General features: G+C 47.4%; 1 protein-coding gene across 10 annotated transcripts in view; it reads right to left on the bottom strand.

Moving 5' to 3' along the window:
- nfia (nuclear factor I/A) overlaps positions 1–21,769 on the bottom strand; it is a 154,630-nt gene that overhangs the window by 97,986 nt on the left and 34,875 nt on the right. For 6 of the 10 annotated variants that reach the window (XM_076880608.1, XM_004557006.3, XM_004557003.3 and 3 more), the window contains exon 2: positions 9,501–10,029. In XM_076880608.1, the coding sequence (XP_076736723.1) occupies positions 9,501–10,029 (529 nt within the window). Of the gene's footprint in view, positions 1–9,500; positions 10,030–15,836; positions 15,860–16,049; positions 16,585–21,769 lie in introns of those variants that run through there. The other 4 variants (XM_004557004.3, XM_004557007.5, XM_076880609.1 and 1 more) reach the window with 4 other exon arrangements.

A 21,769-nucleotide genomic window follows, 5' to 3' on the forward strand; every position in this document is an offset into this window, starting at 1 on the left:
TTTTGCATGATTCACGGTTCACAATCAGCCCTCCTCCTCTGAAACAAGCCGTTTCAGCTCCTTTGATATCCGATGGCTGGATTGTTATTTGCAGAATGATTGTGAAAATATTTAAAAATAGTATCTGTAAAATATTCATTTGTTGTAGAAAATGTAAACTGGTGATGTATCTAATTCTGATTTTAAGTCGGAGCCAACAGCTGCCTAAACTGTGTAAAATATATTTAAAATGATCTGAAATTATATTCTTGTAACGGTAATTAAATCCACAAAATTAAAAATTGTAAAGGTTTGTTTTTTATTATTATAATAATTATATTTATATTTTCATTCTTAAAACCCCAATGAAACAATAGAAATACTAAAATATGCTTGAAAAAAAAAATGAGCAGAAAAGCTTCAAATTAAACATCACCAAAAATAATTTGGTGTTTTTCTTTTTCTCCTGTTATCTCTGCTCCGAAGCAAGACACCAGTACAGTACACCTGCCTACATTCCCCATCTTGCACCTGGAATGCTGGCATTGACTGAGAACCTTTGACCTCGGGTAAGCCTGACTTTTCCCGCTGCCGTGTTTGTCGTCGTTTCTCTGGCAGGAAGTTGATTTTCTTCTTGCAGAAATTTCCCAGCTTGAATTTTTTCCTGTGAAGCTTTGAACAAAAACACTGAACAGCAGCCAGACTCCATGTTGGCACGGAGTCTGGACCGCCGAGGGAGGGGGGCCTTTGCCAAGGGGTCCCTGTTGCTATGGACTCCCACCCCCTCTCCCTGCAGCCCGTCAGCCCCTCCACGGGTGGAGGAGTGAGGTGGGGGTGTTAGTAAAAGACACAAATCACGGCCGGCAGAGCAGCCACATTCCTGCAGGATGACCTCCGCAGAAAGACAGCCGAGCTGACCTTTAGAGGACCGGGAGAGGAGGAGGAGAGGAATGTTCCTGAGAGGAGAGAGGAAGAGCAGGAGGAGAAGAAGAGGAGAAACAATGGAGACAGACGCTCTGTGACAGAAGGATTTACAGAGAAGGGTCCTGCTTCTTTAACTTCTTCCTCTCCCTCCTTCTGTCTCTGACCTCCTCTACCTCCATTTGCTCCTTCCTGCTCCTCCCCTCGTCTCTTTTTATGCATATCGCATGTCCATCTCCTGTACATAAGTCAAGAACGGAACCAGTGACATCACACTGGTTTATGGACAGTGTACTGTAGGGCCTTTGCATAAAAATATAAGTCTCCCTGAGGTGAGTGTTTTTGTGATTTATCGCTATAAAAATAAAGCTGAACTGAATGTCTTTATTTTGATCCTCCTGTCAGCTGATTGGGCGGTACCTGTGCTGAATTATTACTTCTATAGGTTTATCATTTCTAATCTGCTCTTTGTGCTTTTAATCTCTAATCTAACCTCACTGGTAACCAGCCTCGTGGAGGAGGAAGAAGAGTTCAGGTCCTGCACATTCCAGTTCAGGTACCAGAAACGAACACAGCAGGAGGCGGAGAGCGGTGTGTGTGCGCGTGTGTGTGGCGCTGTGAGATCACAAACATGTTGCAGGCTGGAATATCAGTAGAGAGTGCAGCGTTGACACTACAATTTAAACCGGATTACCTGACTTTATAGAGGGATCAGCTGATGTCTGCTTTGCCGCATGGGGGAGGAGGGGGGAGGAGCAAACAGCTCACAGCCTAAAAACTGTTCACGTTTCCACGCCATGAAACATCTAAGCACTGTTTTATACCAAACTTTAGATCTACTGATTGTCCTCCTCATCATCGTCATCATCATCATTGTGTATACATGATACTGTACAAAACACCAAAACACCAGATGAATGAAAAAACAGTTTTTTTTAAAAAGATCAGTCCAGATGATCACTGATTTTATTCACTGGGGTCAGTATCCTGTGCAAGGAAGCCAGAGCATGACCTGCTCGTCCTCCAGCCACCGCATGTCAGACACGACTGTAAACACAAAAGCTTCATACTAAACAAATAAAAGAGCTGCTGTTAAAATCCACTGATTTTTAATATTTAACTCAAACCAAGTTTATTAATCACTAAAATAAGAACAATGAAATGTCTTGATGCATGCTCAATCATCCAGGTAAGTAAATGCCAAAAGGTTGAAAACCCATAGTGATCCTGTGTGTGTCAGGAACAGTTGAGACACATTTTTTCTAAACACTGCACCTCCCTGGCTTTTAAATCCCAAAACACGCTGCACCAAAAATTGGTCCACCCCAAGGATTGGGTCCCCCGACACAGAGTAATATAGTGCACGCTGTTAAGTGCCAGGAGGATTGCCATGATTTATACATCGGGAAAACCAAACAACCTCTGGCGAAGTGGATGGCACAACGCAGAAGAGCCACCTCGTCAAGCCAGGACTCCACAGTCCCCCACCTACAGGCCAGTGGACACTCTTTCATTGATGAGGATGTACACATCCTGGACAGGGAGGAACACTGGTTTCAGTGCGAAGTCAAGGAGGCCATTTATGTGAAAAGGGAAAGACCATCTCTGAATCGAGGAGGGGGCCTAAGGGTACATCTTTCGCCATCTTACAATGCAGCCGTACCCTCTCTGTGAATGGCACTCATGGCCATTGATCAGTGGTCTTTGATCAATGATCAATGGGCTTTGATCAGTGATTGTTGATCAATGGTCATGACAATTTGCATATTTATGATCTGTCCTCACAACCCATTGTTCATTCAGTGGGTTGGTTTCAGTTATGTACTGTTTATAAGGTTGAGGAAACCTGCAGTCAGCTAAGACTGAAGAAGGCACTTGGACGAGTGACGAAATGTTTCTCCCTTTCAAAAGGCTGACCAGATGAACAGAATCAACCTTTTGGGACGAACAATAAAAATAATCTTGATTGTGGTTGTTCCAGTAATCACTCAGGATTCAAGTAAATATGCTCTGAGCACGCTCAGTAGGGGCGATTTCTCATATTTCCATATTCAAGGCAGTAAACATGAAGTCGTCTTTTGCAGATTAAACTACGACACAAGACGAAGGCTCCCTGGGTCCACGCGGTGATGCCGTTTTTAAAGCTTCTCGTAAATTTCTGTATGTAACTTTCAGGAAACAGTTTGTTCTTCTTCCCAGAGTGTTTTTATGAATGAGCCCCGCTCGCTGTGTGTGTGTGTGACACAGCAGTCACAGATGTGGATGCTGGGTGAGGGTTCGAAGTGTGTGTTGCTTGGTTGGCGGTGGGTCGGGGGTGTTTCCTGCGGTCACGATGTGTACTTCAGGAACCACATCAGAGCGTGTGGTTTTATGGCGCGCTAGCCTTAAATGGTTCCATATGAAGAGCGCAGAGCAGCCGCAGGAAGAGAAGGAGGAGAAGAAGAGGAAACATAAAGTATATGTAAGAGGAGACACACAGAAAGTCTCCAGATTCAGTTTTCCTCAGCGCAAAGTAAACACGCACACACACACACAGGTCGTTAACTTGTTGTTATTGTGTTTAATTTCACCCTAAATGGAGACAGAAATGTGCTGAGAGAGCCATGCCCTCGCATTAAAGGTTATTCTGCTTTATTTCAGTAGCTATGTGTCTGCAGTCAGACGGACTCTGAACACGTCCACCCCACTTCAGACAAAACGCTCCGATTCTGACTCGAAGGAAGCAAAGCAGACACACATTAGCCACCTGGAATGGACGGAATCACAGGCGTATTCATCTGCCAGTCCTCCACGTGTAAGGTGGATTTACTGGAAGCAGGATGACGCTCGGAAGAACGAGGCAGAGAGCTGTCAAGAGGGAAATGCCACCACACAGAGCGAGCAACAGACGCCTGCTTTAATACGGCGTCCACAGCACCACCTACGGAGAAAGAGGACGGTGATGACGTCAGCTTCAAGTCTCCAGTCTTCTCCGGATCTGTGTCTCGCTGAAGCATCATCCTTCAAGGCTGAAACACGAAGGGATCAGGACAAAGAGTCCGATTTCAATGTCTTTACAAAAATCAGAAACCGTTCAGATCAAACACGCTCTTGAGGTTTGTAAGTCTGTAAGTTTGGACTTTAAATAAAGTTCTGGGGGTTCTGAACAACTCCTGTGTGTGTGTGTGTGTGCATGTGTGTGTGGTTAAACTAAGATGGCGTCCGGTGTGTGGCGTAGACTGGGGCTGCTCAGACCTGTGGTAATGAGTTCAGAGACGAAGCTCCAAATCTCTTTAAGAGCTCAGGAGGACGGAGGAAGTGGGTCACACATCTTCGCACACACACACTCTCTTTCTGTTTACTTATTCTGAGCATCGGTTTAAGGTGACGGCGAGCGGAATATCTGACCCTCCTCATTTTGTACTACCCGGCGGCTCGTTATCTTGCCGACACACAAAAATCCTCCTAAGAAGCACGAGGTGACCAATCACCGAAGAGACAAGAATAAAGTCTGCGCTCGGCACAAACTGACCGAAAACATCAGAAAAAACCCAGCATCAGCTGATCATGTTCTTAAAACAGGTGTGACACATGCTCAGTTATTGCATCCAATATGGCCGTCAGCGCCGGGTAGGCAGAGCTGTGGGGTTAATGATTATTGCATGAACAGACGTGTTTGTGATGCAGTGGAGGTTAGGGCGATAAAGCCAATAAAATCCTGTCAGGTTTCAGGTGGATGACCCTGCCCAGGTCTGATGCTGACTCTGGAGCATTGTGCTGCAGATGAAGGGCGGCGCCGTCTGAGGCGGTGGCAGCGGTTTGCCGCAGAGCCTCGAGCATTACTGTGACAGTCCTTCTATCAGACTTTTATGATTCCATCTCTCTAATTGTGTTTAATCGCCTTTACTGCTCACATAAATATTATCCATCTGTAATAACTGTTAACGCCATTATTCCCGCCTGCGACAGCTCTAAATCTCACAAACAGCTGCTCTCGACCTTTTCTCACCTTCTGTCCCGCACGCCGCCCCCCTCCAAACCACCCCCTAGCTCCATGTGCGCTCAACTGGCTGCTAATGAGGGGCTGACATGTTTATCCTGGAGGTCAAACGGCCCAATGATGGAGGTCACGACCCCGACGTGCTGACCTCTGACCTGCCAGCACGTGTCGATCCTTCCTGTGTTTGTAACACCCGCTGCTGCCACCGCTGCCAGCGAGCTCACATATCAGAGAGGTGGGGGAGGGGTCTATGTGACCTCTGACCTCCCAAAAGTTGCATAAGTTTGCGTGTGTCTGTTCTGTGTGTACACAGCGAGCCGAAGACCGTTAATTTGAAATGCTCCACTTGTTGAGGAGCTTCCTGGGCTCAGCTTTAATGGTTCGGTTATAGTTCAGACTTTTTAAAAGGTCTCTGCTGTAACTGCCCAGGGATGCTTCGGCATGTAGCCAGGAATCAAACCGCCAACCTTTCCGTGAGCAGACGACCTGCTGTAGCTCCACCGTCTCATTTTCTCGATGTGTTCCAGGCTTGAACATCTGGGACGTTTAATAACAATCCAGATCCTGCAGTGCGGCTTTAGCAGTCTGCTGATATTGAGTCCAGTGGGTCGTCTGTACCATGAGGACCAGACTGCTAATAAAATCAATACATCCAAATAATCACTCAATTAGAATTTATTAGTAAAATAAACTGATCAGAATGATGTCTTTCACTGACTGTCCCTGCTGTGATGGGAGCTCAGTGTGAGTCTTTCCTCCTTTCCCTGCTCCGAGTGCGCCTCCTCGCACACCGAGTGGAGCAGAAAGAATCCATCGTGTTACCGTAGTGATGCACACGAGCGTCCCAGACCGTGCTGCACCGAGCGCAGGTGTCAGCGACATTTTACAGTCGAGTAGACGACAGTTACACCACAAACAGGCGTGAAACCTGTCCACACTGCTGACTACTTCCTGTTAGCTGTGCTTGCTCTAATTAGGGTGGCGTGAGTGGACACAGGCAGCGAGCGAGTGGCTTTCAGAGTCCAGACTGGACCAAAACCTGGAGACCTGTGTGAGTCTAAGGCTGCAAGTTTAAAGTGGATATAAGCAAAGGTTGTCATGTGATAACTGACTGCAGCCAACCAATCGCTTGCACCTCCAGGCTGCTAACACAAGAGACACTGAGCGGACGCGCGCAGAGGAGGCCTCCTGCCAGCAGCAGGTGGAGGTGAAGGTGGAGTTCAACTGGACGTTCAACTCTCGTCTCTTTGAAGTCTCTGCTGCGCCGCACTCTGAGGATTAAGGAAGAAATGGTTTAGCGCACGCTGCTGTTTCTACGGGCAACAATGTTGGCCCCCACCCCAAGTCAGCGTGACGGGGATGAATTTAATTACCCACTCGGGCTGCCCCGACAGACCCCACCTCCGGCCCCACGAGCCACGAGGTCAGCCCGCCTTCACACAGCTTTTAATCGATGCCGTCGCTCCAAAAAAGCTTGGTCGTCTTAAACAAGAGGCCGGGCGAATTCAAGGATTCAAAGCCCTCACAGCTCTGCGTGGTGAAAGTTTTTCAAAATAAAAGCTAAATTTAGATGATTTGGAAGAGCTGCCACTGTTCTCGCCGCAAATGATCCCCCTCTGTGTTTGTGACGGTGGCGAGCGGCTGCTCCGCTCAAACAAAAACCTCACTGATGGTTTCATGCTCGCTGCCAAGAATCAGAGCCTTTCCCCTCAAAATAAAACCGCGACCGCAGCCGCCTCCAGACTCAAGGAGGCTCAGTGTGAAGCTGCACAGCTGATCAGCGAGCGCACAGTGGAAACATACACAGGCGAGGCGATGTGGACGGAGGTGTGGAGAATGGGCGCTCTCTCTGGGCTCACAGAGGCTTCAGTCTGAGAGAGGAAATGATTGTAATTAAGCTTCAGGGATGGAGATCTTTCAGAGCACTCGGCTCGGGCCGTTTGTGCACGATGACGGATCACAGCTGAGAGCTTACCGCCACAAAAACACGAGACTGAGGCAAAACCTGCCAAAACAACTGTTTCTACTGATGTCTGCCTCAAAAAATCCACTTCAAGTCCCGAAAACAAAAGAAAGAAGGGAGGAAAGAATTCATCCAGTCACAACTTTAACCAGGAAATCAGAGTCAAGGAAATTAAGATTTTAAAGCTGACCTTTTCTCCTAAATGCACCTGTAGTTCAAACTGTGTTTCAGCCACCGAACGTAAAAACTGAACTCTGAAATTCACCAGAATTTAACCTGACCTGAGAAATGTTTGGCTGGAAACGGCTGTTTTCACTCAGGCTCTGAGGCCTCTGGAAATCAATCCGCTGCTGGAGGAATCTGAAAGTGGGCCTGGCGGATAAATCTGAACTCAGGAGCTCCAACAAACTTAGAACAAGCTCGGTGCCAAATATTCAAACCGGCTGCCAAACATCTCCTCTGCGTGCCTCTGCCACCGCTCGCTGCTGCTCTCTAGAATATTCCAGCCAGCCAAATTATTTTCCCGTAGAATCAGTCGGAAATCGGGAACGTGCTGAGCAATCGCTCCGGAGATAATTGTGTTTTTTTCTGTGCCAGCTTCACCCCAAAAGCACGCCGAGCTGCTCTGCTCACGCCAACGTCTCCGAGTTTCCTTTCACTTGTGCTTTGGTGACGAAAAGACGAGTGTCTGCAGGAGATAACACGTTGATCTGCTTTAAAACTGAGAGCAGGGTGTGCTTTCATCCCCAGACAAACAGAGCAAATTCTATCAGCTCACAACTAAACAATCTCATATTTAAACCTCTCAGGAATGCAAACAGAGCAGATGTCATCCCGCAAACTGTGCACAAAGCACAAAATGTAATATCTGTGCATTCAAGGCTGGAAAACTCTGATATTTGTTAGGTCGTGTCACCAAGTGGAAGGGAAATGGACTCCCAACGTGTGGTTAACGTTGTGAAAGGGACTTACTTTAGCTTTAGCCCTAAACTAAGACGAGACTGAAATTTTAACAGCAGCACTCAGGAGACTAACCGTGGTCTCCTGAGTGAAAGTCCTCAGATATAACACCACCAATCGGCTCTCTGGGTTTACATCATGCATCCATAAACAGGAGTCTTGGGGGGAAAAAAAGTCGATACAGAACAGGACTATTAGGATATTATACAGGAACACCAAATATCTTTTTTTTTTTTAAATAAATTAAAATACTACCAACAAGAGGACTCATCTAATGTAAGTTTAGCTAAGCAAACGGAAATCAGCTAAACCTAAAAACAATAACATGACATGCTCAGCTCAACAAAGCTTACAGCTCAGTCACACGAGTAACGATGGGACGGAGACAGATCTGTGGTATCAGTTAATCAGTGTTTTCTGAGACACACACTACATGTAGTTGCCAACTTGACCCCATTAACTGGCTGACTGACTGCAGACTGACTGCAGACTGATTGCAGACTGATTTTCTTGTGGCAACATTTGCAGCCGGTTTTAGTGACAGTGTTGGTTTGCTTGACAAGCTTTTTGCAGCAAACTGATGTGAGACATGATTGTCTTCATATATCATTATCTACCATAAGAGACTGACAAAGTTTAACTTTGAGGACATTTGAAAAAAGGTGATAAATAAAAAGTAAATGTAATACTGTAATACTCTGTGTATTACAACATGTTAAAAGTAGTACTAATATCACAGTAATATCTAGTGTCATGAGTGAAATATTGTGATAATATGATTCTGTGGGGTGATTCTACCTTTAGCCATAAAGTAAAAGCTCACCTATGATTGTCGCTAATCAGCTGCAGCCTGCCTGCAAGTCGCTTAGAAACCCACCTACACCTTAAGTCCTGCTTCATATTGCACCTGAATTACTGGGTTTTCACGTGATGTTGGAATAATCGGAAACATAAATTTCCAACCGGGGAAATCCATATAAATCTGCTCAAAATGAAACAACAACTTAAAATAAAAGTGTTACTGCTGCAGAGAGATCCCAGAGCAGATACCACCCAACCGCCGCAAGGCGTGCCCTCTGAAACGTGTGCTGGGCCTGCACAGCTGGGGCACATTTAGCTGTGAGACTAGGCCGTTTCATCAAAGAACAGCTTCCAGAGATGCATTTATTAATCAGCTAAAGGCTTCCTTCAACAAACAAGTTCATCTTTGAAAGCTGTGAGAGTCAGACCAAAGCAGCAATCAGGTGGGCTAAGCCAAAAATAGCACAGCATTAACGCTCCGAGTGCAGACAGGAAATCCGCCGTCCCATGTGGATCCATGTGAAGGGACTCGAGGACAAGCTAGCTACCTGCAAAGTCTGTCATCTCTCCAAGTTTTTCCCACAATAAAACCATGTAAATTTCATTTCACAGAGATCATTTTTGACTTCCACTAAAGGAAGACCACTGCAGTGAAACTGCTAGGTGTCGGCAGCTAAATGCAGTTTAACTTACATGACAGACACGTTCTTTCTTCATTAACCAAACTGATGCTGCCACAGAAATACCAAACATGTCCACAGCAAACTCAGAGAAACCAGCATCCAGCACCTGAAGTGATCTGATGATCCGCCAGCAGGACCGCCATTTTCTCGCAGCATCTCTCTCTCACAAACACACACACACACACACATCAGCAGCAGGAGAGGCGGGGCTTACCTGCATGCACGAAGTAGGCCAGGTAGAGATCCAGCTCCTTGACTGAAACTCCAATGTGATGCGGCTGCACGCACAGGCTGGGGTTCGAACACTGAGGAGACTTTACCAGCCTCTCCCCGTCAGTACTTTCGAGGGGAATCCCTTTGAATAAAATCACCATGACCAGGTCCAGCCGCCACACTTTGTCCGCCTGGCGCAGGCAGTCGATCCTCCTCATCTTGCCCTTCTGGTCGGGGTTGGACAGCACGCAGCACGGCGCCTTCTTCCCCGTCACCGTCAGCACAAAGTCCTCCCTGAACTCGGGCCGGATGTCCTTGCGCAACTTGGCCAGGAGGCGAGACGCCCACTTCTGTTTGACTTCGGGCTTCTCACCGAGCAGCTCGTCCTTCACGGCGCGCTCCTCCTCCTTGGACATGCGCTTCTCGTGCTTCTTGAAGTACTTCCTCTTACGGGCCTGAAGGTTGAACCATGTGTATGCGAAGGCCCGGACGTGGGGCAGCAGTGCTTCAATAAAAGGATGGAATTCATCCTGCGGGACAGAGATGGGAGACGCGGTGAGCGGCAGGTGACATGTCACGTGGCCACATACAGCATTTAAACATTATAAGAAACATGACGACTGAAGCACCGGCTAATGAGCATGTTACAGACGCAGCTTTAAGTGAAGCTTTTCGTGTTGTGTTTGGGTGACTGTTAAAACTCAGACCTCCAAAAACAAAGCGTCTGTCTCAGCTTCATAATACCGCGAAGGATAATAAGAAACATGCAGGTGTCTGCTGGTTAAAGCAGGAAACAGCCTTTTGCACTGACATCGACCCATCCATCCTCCCCGACCTCCACCCTGAGCCTCCCCTGTCTGTCTGTCGATTCCTTCCTTTTGCTGTCATCCCAAAATACTGCAGTAGAGAGCTTCACATAAACGTACTCGCATCGACCAGAGAGGTTAACAACGGGTTCCCTTCAGCTGGTGTGAATTTAGAAAAATGATTTTATAAAGCAGGACTGGAGATCAATTTAACAAAATTCTCTGAATGTCTCTTTGTGCATCGTTCTAGGACATTTTTCACAAAATTTGGCTTTAACGACATGCAGTCAAAAAGTCTGCAGGGAGGAATGTAGTGAGGCTGAGGAGCTGTTAAAAACCTCTTAATTATGCGTTTTAAAAATATAACTTTTCAGACGTGAATGTTTGTATTTGGAACATAATCAAGTATCTGCTCCACAGAAAAAAATAATAGAATATTTCTCCAAATTTTAATTTGCAAATCGGGAATGATGGACAGGAATAAGAAAAGAAACAAGAAAACAAGGAAATACTGTAAGAAGTAAAAGTGGAAGGAAAATAAGGAGGAAATTATGGAGGAGGGAATAAAAATTTGAAAAGGAAAATCAGAAGAAAAGTAGAAAATTTAAAAGCAGAGTTCAGACTGCAGCTTTAAATTCAAACCTGTCCTCGACTCTGTGACATGAAAAAAAACAAAACACACCGCCGAGCAAGCAGCGGGAAGCCCAGCGCAGGGCAGCGTTCCTGCACGCGCTCCGAGCGCACCGCGAGGGGGATTACAGCTGCATTAAAGGTGCATTATGTGGCTTTTGGCTGGTGAGCATAGTGCAGTTAACAAGGTGGGAATATGGTTAGACAGCACGTCGTGGATTAGACCCAATATGGGGCGGGTTACACCTGCTCTGTGCCGGCTTTCTGCGGGCCGACTAAGGAGCTGCAAACCACAGCGCGCAAACACGAGAGGAGGAGGAGGCTCAGCTTGGCCGCCTCAGGTTTCAGGGAGCAAAGCTGCACGAAGCACACGGATCCCACACCTCCTCCTCCCGTCTGCCAACACAATAAAGATGAGAAAGCCTCCAAAACTCAGAGACCTCTGACGCACAGCGGGCCCAGCTAGGGCTAACCCAGGCTGCAGATGTGGCCACATGTGGTCCGCACTTTGATCTCGGTGAGGTGAGCTGCTCCAGCTCTTGTTTTTTAACAGTTGAATTTTATGAAAGATCATTTTTAGACGTAGCTTTCTCAGATCTGTTCGTTTCGTGGTTTCAAATTTTACCTGCTAAAATCTCAGAGCTTCAGTAACGACAGTATCCTGCCTTACAGTCACAAATAGTCAAACATTTTCTCACTCAACCTCCTCAAACACAAGCAACCATCCACCAGGCCAGCAGCAGCCAGTTCAGGGCTGTGATTGGTTCATGAATCCTAGCAAAAACAACTTTTCCTTCTGGACTAAAACACATTCGAGTAAAAAGTGCAAATGTGCTGTGAACGGGGTGAGTGCGTGGCTTCGTCCTCAGACGAGCAGTGGATTCAAACCCAGCGTCTTTGTACTAACGGCGATAATGAGCCCAGGAATAAACAGACGCCGTTTTTAGATTTAAGAAAATCACCGTCAGGTAAAAGTAATCCGAGTACAGGACGTGTGGCTGCTTGACATGTGGCGATGAAACGACTACAGTCACATACTGAACCAAAAAACAAAAACACATGCACCAAACTTTCAGCTTTTAACAAGCACATTTCACCCTCGATGGCCGGGAACCAATCAGGAGTCAACAGGAAGTTAAGGCCGTGACATTTAGATATTATCCCAGAAAACAGGTTTTACTGCAGTTTCTAATTTATTCGTTTTTACTGTTTTTTATTAGCATCGAGCTGATTTAAGAGCAGCGTGTGATTAAACTCCACAGGCTGAAAGACTTACTTTATTTACAACACATCAGCTGATTTTTATTATTGTCTGCTATTTACAGTATAAAGGTGTGTGCGGGGCTGGTCAGAGGCAGGGTGGCAGGTTCAGATGTGAGCTGATTAAACAGGTGAAATCAAAGTGTCCAAGAGCACGGATGAAAAACTAACTACTGCTGTGCTGCTTCTCGGCGTTTGGACTCTCGTCTGTGGTGCCGCTCAGAGAAAACCTGTGATTTCACTTTGTTTCCCTCTAAACACAGACGGCTATGAAGGAAAACAGCAGCAACAGCATGGAAGGAGGAAAACATCGTCCCGGGGAAGCAGACGGACAGAAAACGTCTTCATGGAACATTTTTGATTCGGACCAAACCCCTCGGAGGCCCAGAGCACCTCCTCCTCCTCAGCCACGTACTGAAAAAGAAAAAAGCTCTATTCATAGATCAAAGAGGCTCGCACAGATCTCGATACGTGTGAATGCCTCCGACCGGGTGGCATGTGGAGGCCGGCTCACAGCTGTGCGCGAGCCCCACAAACCCGCTTTCTTTCTTCAGAGGCGAGCTGCTTCACAGGAGCTCGAGCTGCGGAGTCCCTGAAAGCTGCAGCGCATTATTATCATCATTGTCCTGAACCGAGTCTGATCCAAGAGTCCACCTGTAGTAGCTCTTTGACTCTCTCCTGCCTCAGTGACAAGCTCCTGCAGCACTGCATGTTTACAAGCAGCCGTCACAGCTGATTTCAGAGCGCGCACACATGTCCGAATGAACCAGGATGTCCTGGGGTCTGACCCGATTCTCCTCGAGACCCAGAGACTGTGTGTTTCAGTGCAGCATGCAGGAAACTGTTAATTACATTCATTTTAAAACTGAAAGTTTCCAATATATCTGCACTCATTCAGAGCAGAGTGCTTAGAAAGGAAAAAGTGGGAAGAGTGGAATTGTGACACCCCCCTCCACGCATCATCTCAGTTTAAATCACAATAAATACAACGACTCTTTTATCCTACAGGAAACCATCACACTGAACCAACGTCGGCTTCTTGTCTGCAGCTCGAAACTCATTGGTTCCCTCTGCAAACACAAACACGTTTTGTGGGATTTTTTCCAATAAGCAGGATTGAAATCTGGATTTTTGGGCCCTAGTTTCAGCGGGGGATTAATATGTTTGTAGGATCGGTGCACACTGGGTGCTCAACATTAACACTCAAACTGTTTGGTTTCTTAAAAGAAGAGTTGGGGTTGGGCTGCAGGTTCGGGGTTAAATGTATAGAAACCAAAGTTTTCCAGCTGGGAGTCAGGGCTGTGTTAAACCTGGAGCTCGGAGCGCTGCCTCCAAAGAGGAAACTGTATCTCCAGGCTGTGCATCAGAGCACCAGCTGCACGCCTTTTTTTCATACAACACTGCTCGCCCTCCCTTGTCAGAGGCTGAATACAGCACATTGTTTCTGGTTGGAGACGATCCAGGCGAGCGGCTTCGTCTCCAAAGCGCCTCCAGCAGCTCCGCGGCCGACCTGCAGCCGCTCTCCGAGCCCGGCTTTCACCGCAGGACGGCCTTTTGTCTGCGAGCGTCCTCGGGCGCTTATTAGGACGCAGAGCGGCTGCTGGACGGGCGATGTGTTCTCTCTCTCACACACACACACACACACACACACACATTCCACAGTGGATCTGCAGCTCGCTGGCTCTGGATGTTCGCCGGAGCCACATACCAACATTCCTCACAGCCCAGTGCAACGTTTCAGCTTCCTGAGCCGCTCACACCGCCTCCACCACCGCTTCCTCCACTGCCTCTTCACACTCCGCCCGCTGCAAACAAAATCCCACTTAACAAGTCACTCACTCTCAGATTGAGCCTGAAAACAGGCCGGCATAATCCCTCCTGTTCTCAGGAATGTTTGCAGTCCTCAGACTGAATAATCCTGCGGCACTCCTCGCAGAACTCCTCCCGCTGTGTTTCTGGGGTTTTTAGAGGTTTACTTCAGTCTCTCTGCTGCAAATATTTTAAGCCACAAAACAAAGAAAATTCAGACGTTCAGCGTGTCGGGAAAATCACCGGCAGGCTGAAGCCAGGCATCGGCGCTCCCCACAGCCTCACGTCCATGTTTGGATGGATTTGAATGAGTGAAACTAGTGCTGAGAGTTAAATCTGTGCACTTTGTTAGTGAGCGTGTTATAAATCAGACTCATTAAAAATCAAACGACACGCTGATCGATTTGTTTGAGCTGCAGGAAATTTTTCAGCTTCCTTGAAACATGAAATTCCCGGGTTGGAGGTAATCTGGGTGCCGTTCCCGCCTCCTGAAGCTTTCTCCTTGTAATTTGACTTTTTTGGTTTGAGTTGATTTGTGCTGAAGCGGCCAGCTGCGCTACAGCTCAGCGCTGAATGAAAGGCCGCCCAGTCGAAGTGGGCTTCTTTCTTCGTCTCTCTCTCGGCCTTTTTTCCCTGCAAGGGGAGAGCAAGCACGGGCCGAGGCTCGCGTCCCCCCCTGCACCTCGGTGACAGATGTAATGGGCACCGAGTAACAACAACCCTCTGAATCATAGTCATTTAGAGGCGCAATAACCCTAATCCCCCCCCACTGCCACACTGAGGGAATTGTCGGCCTGTCGTCTAAGGCCCGGCGGAGCTGCCGACGCTCCGCTGCGAGCGCCCGGGGACCAACAGGAAGGTTCTCACCAATCAGAGGGTTCGATCCCCCTCATACCAACTCAAAGACAGCACGTTCCTATTAAACCAGCCACACACATACACTCATACACATACACATTCCTGCTTTATGTTTTGGGGATCTGATGGTGTTGGATCCTCTTGACTCAGATTTGGGAAAGTCCAGCTGATCGGACCCTTTAACTCTGACTTTACTGATAAACACACAAAAATATTTAGATTTTTATATTTTAAAAACGATCAAACAAATCTGCTGCTTTTTTGTTTTTATTCTTTTTAAATAATCGATGTGGAACTACGCACAGATCTGAGCTGTTTTTCTTTAAAAGAAGTTTAAACGTTCGTCCGATCCACCGCGGGGAAATATACAAATTTAATCACACCGTAAATGATCAAAACATTTCGTGTGAAGCGCCCTCCCGTGGCCGGTGGGCAAAAACAAGCAATTTACATCACCTCCGAACAAATTTATCCCAAAGAATTATGAAATTTCAGATTCAGACTGAACACAGACAAAACTTTTAATAATAATTAATTTTCACATTTAAATTTTGATTTTCCCCTGTTTCTCTCTCTCTCCCTCTCACACACACAGACACACACAGTTGTCAGAATATTTCCCTGAAACAAAAATAAAAAGCTGAATACTGAGATGAATCACACACACGTTCACACTGAAACATTTTCTTCTGAGCAGGATTTGTAAAAACTGACAGTCTGCTGTTTATTGGTTTTACTGCCCGGTAATCAGATTACATGTAAAGCTGCTGCAGATTCACCCAAAAATAAAATCAGAGTCCGAGAACGAAGGCGACAGGGCAAACACGAGCACGCCTCACGTTCATTCACAGCCACGATCAATAAATCCTCTGATGAAACTGATCATCTAGAACTAAACCTGCGTTTTCTCTGCGCCTCATACACCAGAGGTACTGTTTGGAGCCTGAAACACGTCAAGATAATTCTACTCTCACCTCTGACCCTGAACGCAACCCCGCAAGAGCGAGCGGCTGGCGGCATACAGCCCCGCACAGCCCCGCGCAGATCGGCGGCGGGACTCAGCGCGCTCAGCCCGGGAACGGAGCCGCGGGCAGAGCCGCCGGAGCTCCAAGCGGCGTGTGCCGCGCGCACAGCCGCGCGCACGGCCACGGACAAAGTGCGTGAAAAGTGCAGAAAGTGTGACTGACCTGCGTGAGGCACAGCGGAGAGTACATGTCCGTCCTCCGTCCGCCGCCCGCGAGCTGCGCTGCGTTTATGAGAGCGGCTGCGCGTGCGCGGGGCTCTTACTGGAACTCCGGCCCCGCGTGTGTGCGTGCGTGCGTGCGCGAGGAGCAGCCGCCGAACTTTGACCCCGCCGTCTCCGCTCCGCAGCCCGACACCATCCCCGGTAACGGCGCCGAGAGCGCGCTCACAGCTCCGCGCGGCCGCGGCGCGAGGCGGCCGCCGGCAGCATGTCCGTCCGCCCTGCGGTGCGCTGTGGCCGGCTTGCGGCGCTGAGGCTGCTCGGTGCGGCGGGCACGCGGAGAGAGCGCGCCCGCTCCGGCCTGAGCTCCGGGATCTCCGGACTGCAGCGTCCGCGCGCTCACACCCGCTCCTCGAGCCTCCGCTGCGTGCGTGCGTGCGTGCGTGCGCGCGCGGATGAGCTGCTGGATGCTCCTCGCGTGAACCCGACCACGGACTCACTGATCGGTATCACCGGGACGGGCTGAAAACTTGGAGGCTCACGTGACCGGCGAAAACAGCGCGGGCGGGGGAGCGGGGGCAGTTTGGGTCGGAACTCCGAGCTGCAGCTGCGCAGTTCTGCTCCCTGATTCTGCCCCGGGGTCTTCCCGCACAGGGGGCAGGGGCACGGCACTCAGGGGCCCCGGGCAAAACACACACAACACACACGAATAATGAACACAAAGACACAAAAGTACACAGAAATACACACGAAGACACACAAAGAAATACACAGAAATAATAAAAATAAACACAAATAATACACAAACACACAAATAAATATGAACACACACAAATAATAAACACAAAGACACAAGCACACAGAAATAATACAAATAAACACAAATGCACATAAATGAATACAAATACACACAACTAAATACAAATAATATGCAAACACAAAAATAAATAGAAATGATACAAACACACAAATACACACAAACAGTACGCACAATTACACAGAAATAATACAAATAAACACAAATAAATACAAGTAAATGCAAATAGACACAAATAAATACAAATAAAAACAATAAAAATAAAAACAAACCGCTGAAATTTTTTCTTCTCCTCCAGACAGCAGGAGCCTCCAAAGCCCTCCTCAAATTATTATTATTATTATTATTATTACTATTATTATGAGGAGAAATGAGCTCAGCTCTACTTTACATAACACACACACACACTTATATAATGTGTGTGTGATCAGATATGTTGCCAATCAGCTGTTCTTTATGTAAAGCTCTGTGACCTCCGACCTGTTTCCTGAGTTGAGTGTAAACAGCTGTTGACCTTCATCTTTTTTTTAATTCCGTGTTTGACTTGTTTTTAGATATTTTTGTGTTTTGCTCCCACAGATGTTCAGTTATTGTTTCCCGCAGTAGAAATGAGGAAAACAGACAAATGGACGAGTATGGACCCGCCCTCTTCACCACAGGTGTCTCATTGTTCACATGTGTGCATCTTCATTTTCAGCATCACGCTGCTCTGAGATCCATCACACACCCGGCACCACCACCACTTCCACCATCCTCTGCTTCACACTGACTCTGGATCAGCCGCCATCAGAAACAACTGATTCCTGAAAGCTCGTCCGTTTGCGGCTCCGTGCCTCTGTGCGCTGCAGGCTCTACCTGTTCCACCTGAACAGGAAGAAGGATGATGACACACAGAACCGCTTTGAAAGGTTAAAGGTCAGATCCTGCCGTTTACTGTGAGGAGCGTCTGGGGTGATCTGATAAAATATCTGAAAAGCTGTTTGTGATGCCAAAGCCTCACACCTGCAGGAAGTTCACAGGTCTGAAGGAAGGCGGCCGGAGTCACCCGAGGCACTCAGAGAGTCTGTAAACGGCTTTACGGGGATATTAGTCTGTGGAGATCCTGCAGGAGCATCTACAAGATTCAATAAAGCCTACATAAAGCTGCAGACGCTCCGACGGTCCCGACAGTACCATCAAACCGACGCTGAATCACCACGGAGACGCACAGACCCACCATAAACCCATACAGCAGTCCAATCAGCACCAGCCTCCACCTGTCCACACACAGCCCCTCAGGTGACCAACCTGCAGGAACATCAGTGGGTGGAGCCACAACAGGACCTTCTGTTTCACCAGAGTTAAACACAACAACACAAGAACGAACCAATCAGATCACACCTCATAATCATCGTCATCGCCATCAACATCAGCAGCAGCAGAAATTCACTCAGGTTATCTTCTTTGAACTCAGACACACACGCACGGTTCTTTTATCATCCAATCAGAGGACGCTGCGTCACGACAAGTCTGTCTCAGATGAAACATCACAGCTGTAATCAATCAATAATCAATCATTCTGATCTGATTGTCAGAGTCCACGAAGGATAAAAGCAGGTTTGGATTACTCAGATTACAGATTACACGCCGTATGCACCATTACAAAGGTGAGTCAGGTATGACCACAAAGACTATTATAAATCAATAATTAGGACAGAAAGGGGTTGGTCTGGCTAACTGAGACACTTCAGCGGCTCCTTCGTCAGGCTGTTTTTATTTGTTTGTTTGTTTGTTGTGAGGAACTCTCGTGAAGTCAGGATCACTGTATATATGGAAGTGTTTTGTGATCCCAAGATGTTTCCAGCTCAGTGCTGGTGGCTGGTGAAGCAGGTGGGAGATGTGCTGACGTCACTTCCTTCTGCAGGCTCATGTAATTGATGGTCTCAGAGGATGTGGAGGAAGCCGTGACGTCTGCCTAGTGAAGCAGCTGCGTGCTCCCGCGGGCTGGACCCGAGCGGCGAGTCGTCCGAGGTTAATGAACAGAAGCTTTTATGTTAATAGAAGGAGCGGCGCCGTGATTTAACAAGACAATCTGCACATTTACTTTGGCTCAAACACGTCTGAGGCTGCTCGTTATCGGGCGGCCAAACAGCGGCTCTGAATGAAGGTCAGCACACAGAGACGGTAATTAGATTAGAGCAATTAAACCAGCTTTTTGATATGACCAATAATCTTAATGTGGAATTCACAGCAGGACATCCTGCTCCCGTTTCATCGTTTCCAGCAGATGCGCCATGATCTGAGCTCCAGCTTCAGGTTTAACAAGCGTTCACGTTCCCTCGCTCCGAGCCTCACCTTATGTCAACAAGAACTCATCCGTCAGGCCTCACATCCTGAACTACAGGCAGATGATCAGATGGACCAATCACAGATGCTCAAAACTTTTATTTGTTCTGGACAATATATAAAGCCTGAGTTCGCCTCACGGTTCCTGCTCTCTCAGTCGGACTCATTAAGCATCCTGAGAAGCATCAGTCCTGTTCCACCAGCCAGCACCTCGGAGCCAAAGAATCACATGTAGAATCACTTCTGATAGCGACCATGAAGGCGACCGCAGCGAAGAGCAAATCCACTTTCACCGAAGGAGAGAAAAGCATCACCATGAACCAATCAAAGACTCAAATGTTCCACTTTCTCAGTCCTTTCCTGCACAGAGCACTGATTCTGCAGCACAAAGCTGCCACCATGGAGCGCACACAGCATTCATAAAGAGCACGTCACTCACCTGAAAACACCTGGGCAAATCAGGTATGCCCTCACCTGAAGGGACAACAGGTGACTGAACTATGGGAGGAAGACGGTGCTTTCTGCCTTTCTAATTTTTCATAGCTTTTTAATTATTATTTAAAAGAGAGGACAAGTTTTTTTAAACCTTCCAAAGAGCACCTCAGACAGCACAGGTGTAATCACCTGTCAGACAATCAGAAGCAGAAGAGGGCGGAGCTTTAAGTGACCACATGTGATGAAGTGATGATCGGATGTTTAAGGTGCAAGTGAACGTCTGCTGAGTGTCACAGGGCTCATATTTCTCTGCCTCATCAGGCAGCATTGGCAGAAAAGCAGCCTGAGGCGCCATCTAGAGGAGACTCACCGACACTACAGCAGCCTGTAGCCTGTGTGTGTGTCTGTGTGTGTTTGTTTGTGTGTGTATGAATTCTTACTATCTTGGTGGGGACCAAAATCTGAAATTGAAAGGCATTTTTCACACTCAAAATGTGGTTTTAGTGTCAGGGTTACAATTGGGTTATGGTTAGGTTTAGGGTAAGGGTTAGGGTTAGGCATTCATTTTTGATGGTTAGGGTAAGCGGCTAGGGAAAACATTATGTCAATGGGATGTCCCCACAAGGATAGCAAACCAGACATGTATGTGTGTGAGTGTGTGTGTGTTTTTGTGTGTGTGTATATGAATATTTGTGTGTGTGTGTGTGTGTGTGTGTGTGTGTGTGTGTGTGTGTGTGTGTGTGTGTTCATTTTACAGGATCTAAGGGAGAAACTTTGATAAATTCTCTGATTCAACAAAAGCTGAAGATCTGATTTTGATTAGTTCATTTTAGTAAATAAAAAGTAAAAACATTGGAGACAAAAAAAAAAAGAGTAAAACTTCAAAGCCTGAAATAAATTTCCACAACACCAGTAGTAAAAAGATTCATTTGAAGTCTTTTGGGAGGGTGCATGAAGCCGTCTGTGTTTGCAATCTGACCCCACCTGCTTCTGCCAATCAGTGGTGATTTCCTGCAGTGACATTTTTTTGGACGCCACTGAGCTGCCATTTCAGTAAAAAGTTGTGGAACTACTTCTGTCCTAACAGAACAACAGAAGGAAGCGAGCTGGAACGTTCCGCCAGCGCCTTCCACAATTTCGGACGGCATTTTCAAGAAAACGTTTGAAATGATAGAAATGTCCCTCAGGGAACGTTCCTGGAAGGTTAAAGGTCAAACGACCACAGAACGATAGGCCTGCAGCGCTCGGAGAATTTGATGTCACGGGGATGTTTGTGACGACAGGACGCTCCCCTGAATGTCAGCGCAGCGTTGTGAAGTGCTGGGTGGTTGTCGTGGTAACAGATTATAACCCGTGTAACCAGGGCCGAGACTCCAATTACATTTCCACCCCTCAGAGAGCGGCCAATCAGCCGATCGGCTCCTTCATCTTTAACGGAGCGCTGTTTAAATAAAGATTCAGTTTTTTGTCTGTTTGTTTCTGCAGTGCAACGCAAGACTGGAACGGGTCAGAAGATGATGGGGGGGACGCCACCAACCAGCCAATCAGACGTGAGCAGAAATCCAAAAACTCGACATGGACGTCACCATGGAGACGGGCTGATGTCGGCGGCAGTTTGGGCTAAAAAATACAAAGTGTGTGTTTCTCTGTGTCTGTGAGTGAGTGTTTGTGTGCATGTGTGTGTCTGTGAGTGAGTATGTGTGCATGTGTGTGCCTGTGTGTGTGATGGGTGGACGGGGGCTCCTCCACCTGCTCCCACTGAGCTGCTGCCAGGCTGGAGACCAGCCAACAGAACCAGGCCTGAAACCAAGCCGCAGCCAAGCTCGCACAACCAGAGAGAGAGGGAGGAAAACAAGGGAGGAGGGGGAGAAGGACAGAAGGGGAGAGGAAGCACGGAGCGATGGGGAGGAAGAATAAGGTCAGAAAAGCAAGAAGAGGAGGAGGAGGGATGCTTCTCATTTGTTTTCTTTGTGGATCTGAGACGTTGAAGCAGCTGATCATCGGCCATCATCTCTGCCGATCAGCTGATCATTAATCAATTTTTACATCTCCAAACCCCAAAACGCTTGATTTTAGTCCCAAAACCTTAGAAATGAGTGATAATAAAAATATGAGCGCAGGGAGGCCACAGATGAGGAGGAGCGTTA

This window comes from Maylandia zebra, linkage group LG23, assembly GCF_041146795.1.
Source record: "Maylandia zebra isolate NMK-2024a linkage group LG23, Mzebra_GT3a, whole genome shotgun sequence".
NCBI lineage: Eukaryota > Metazoa > Chordata > Actinopteri > Cichliformes > Cichlidae > Maylandia > Maylandia zebra.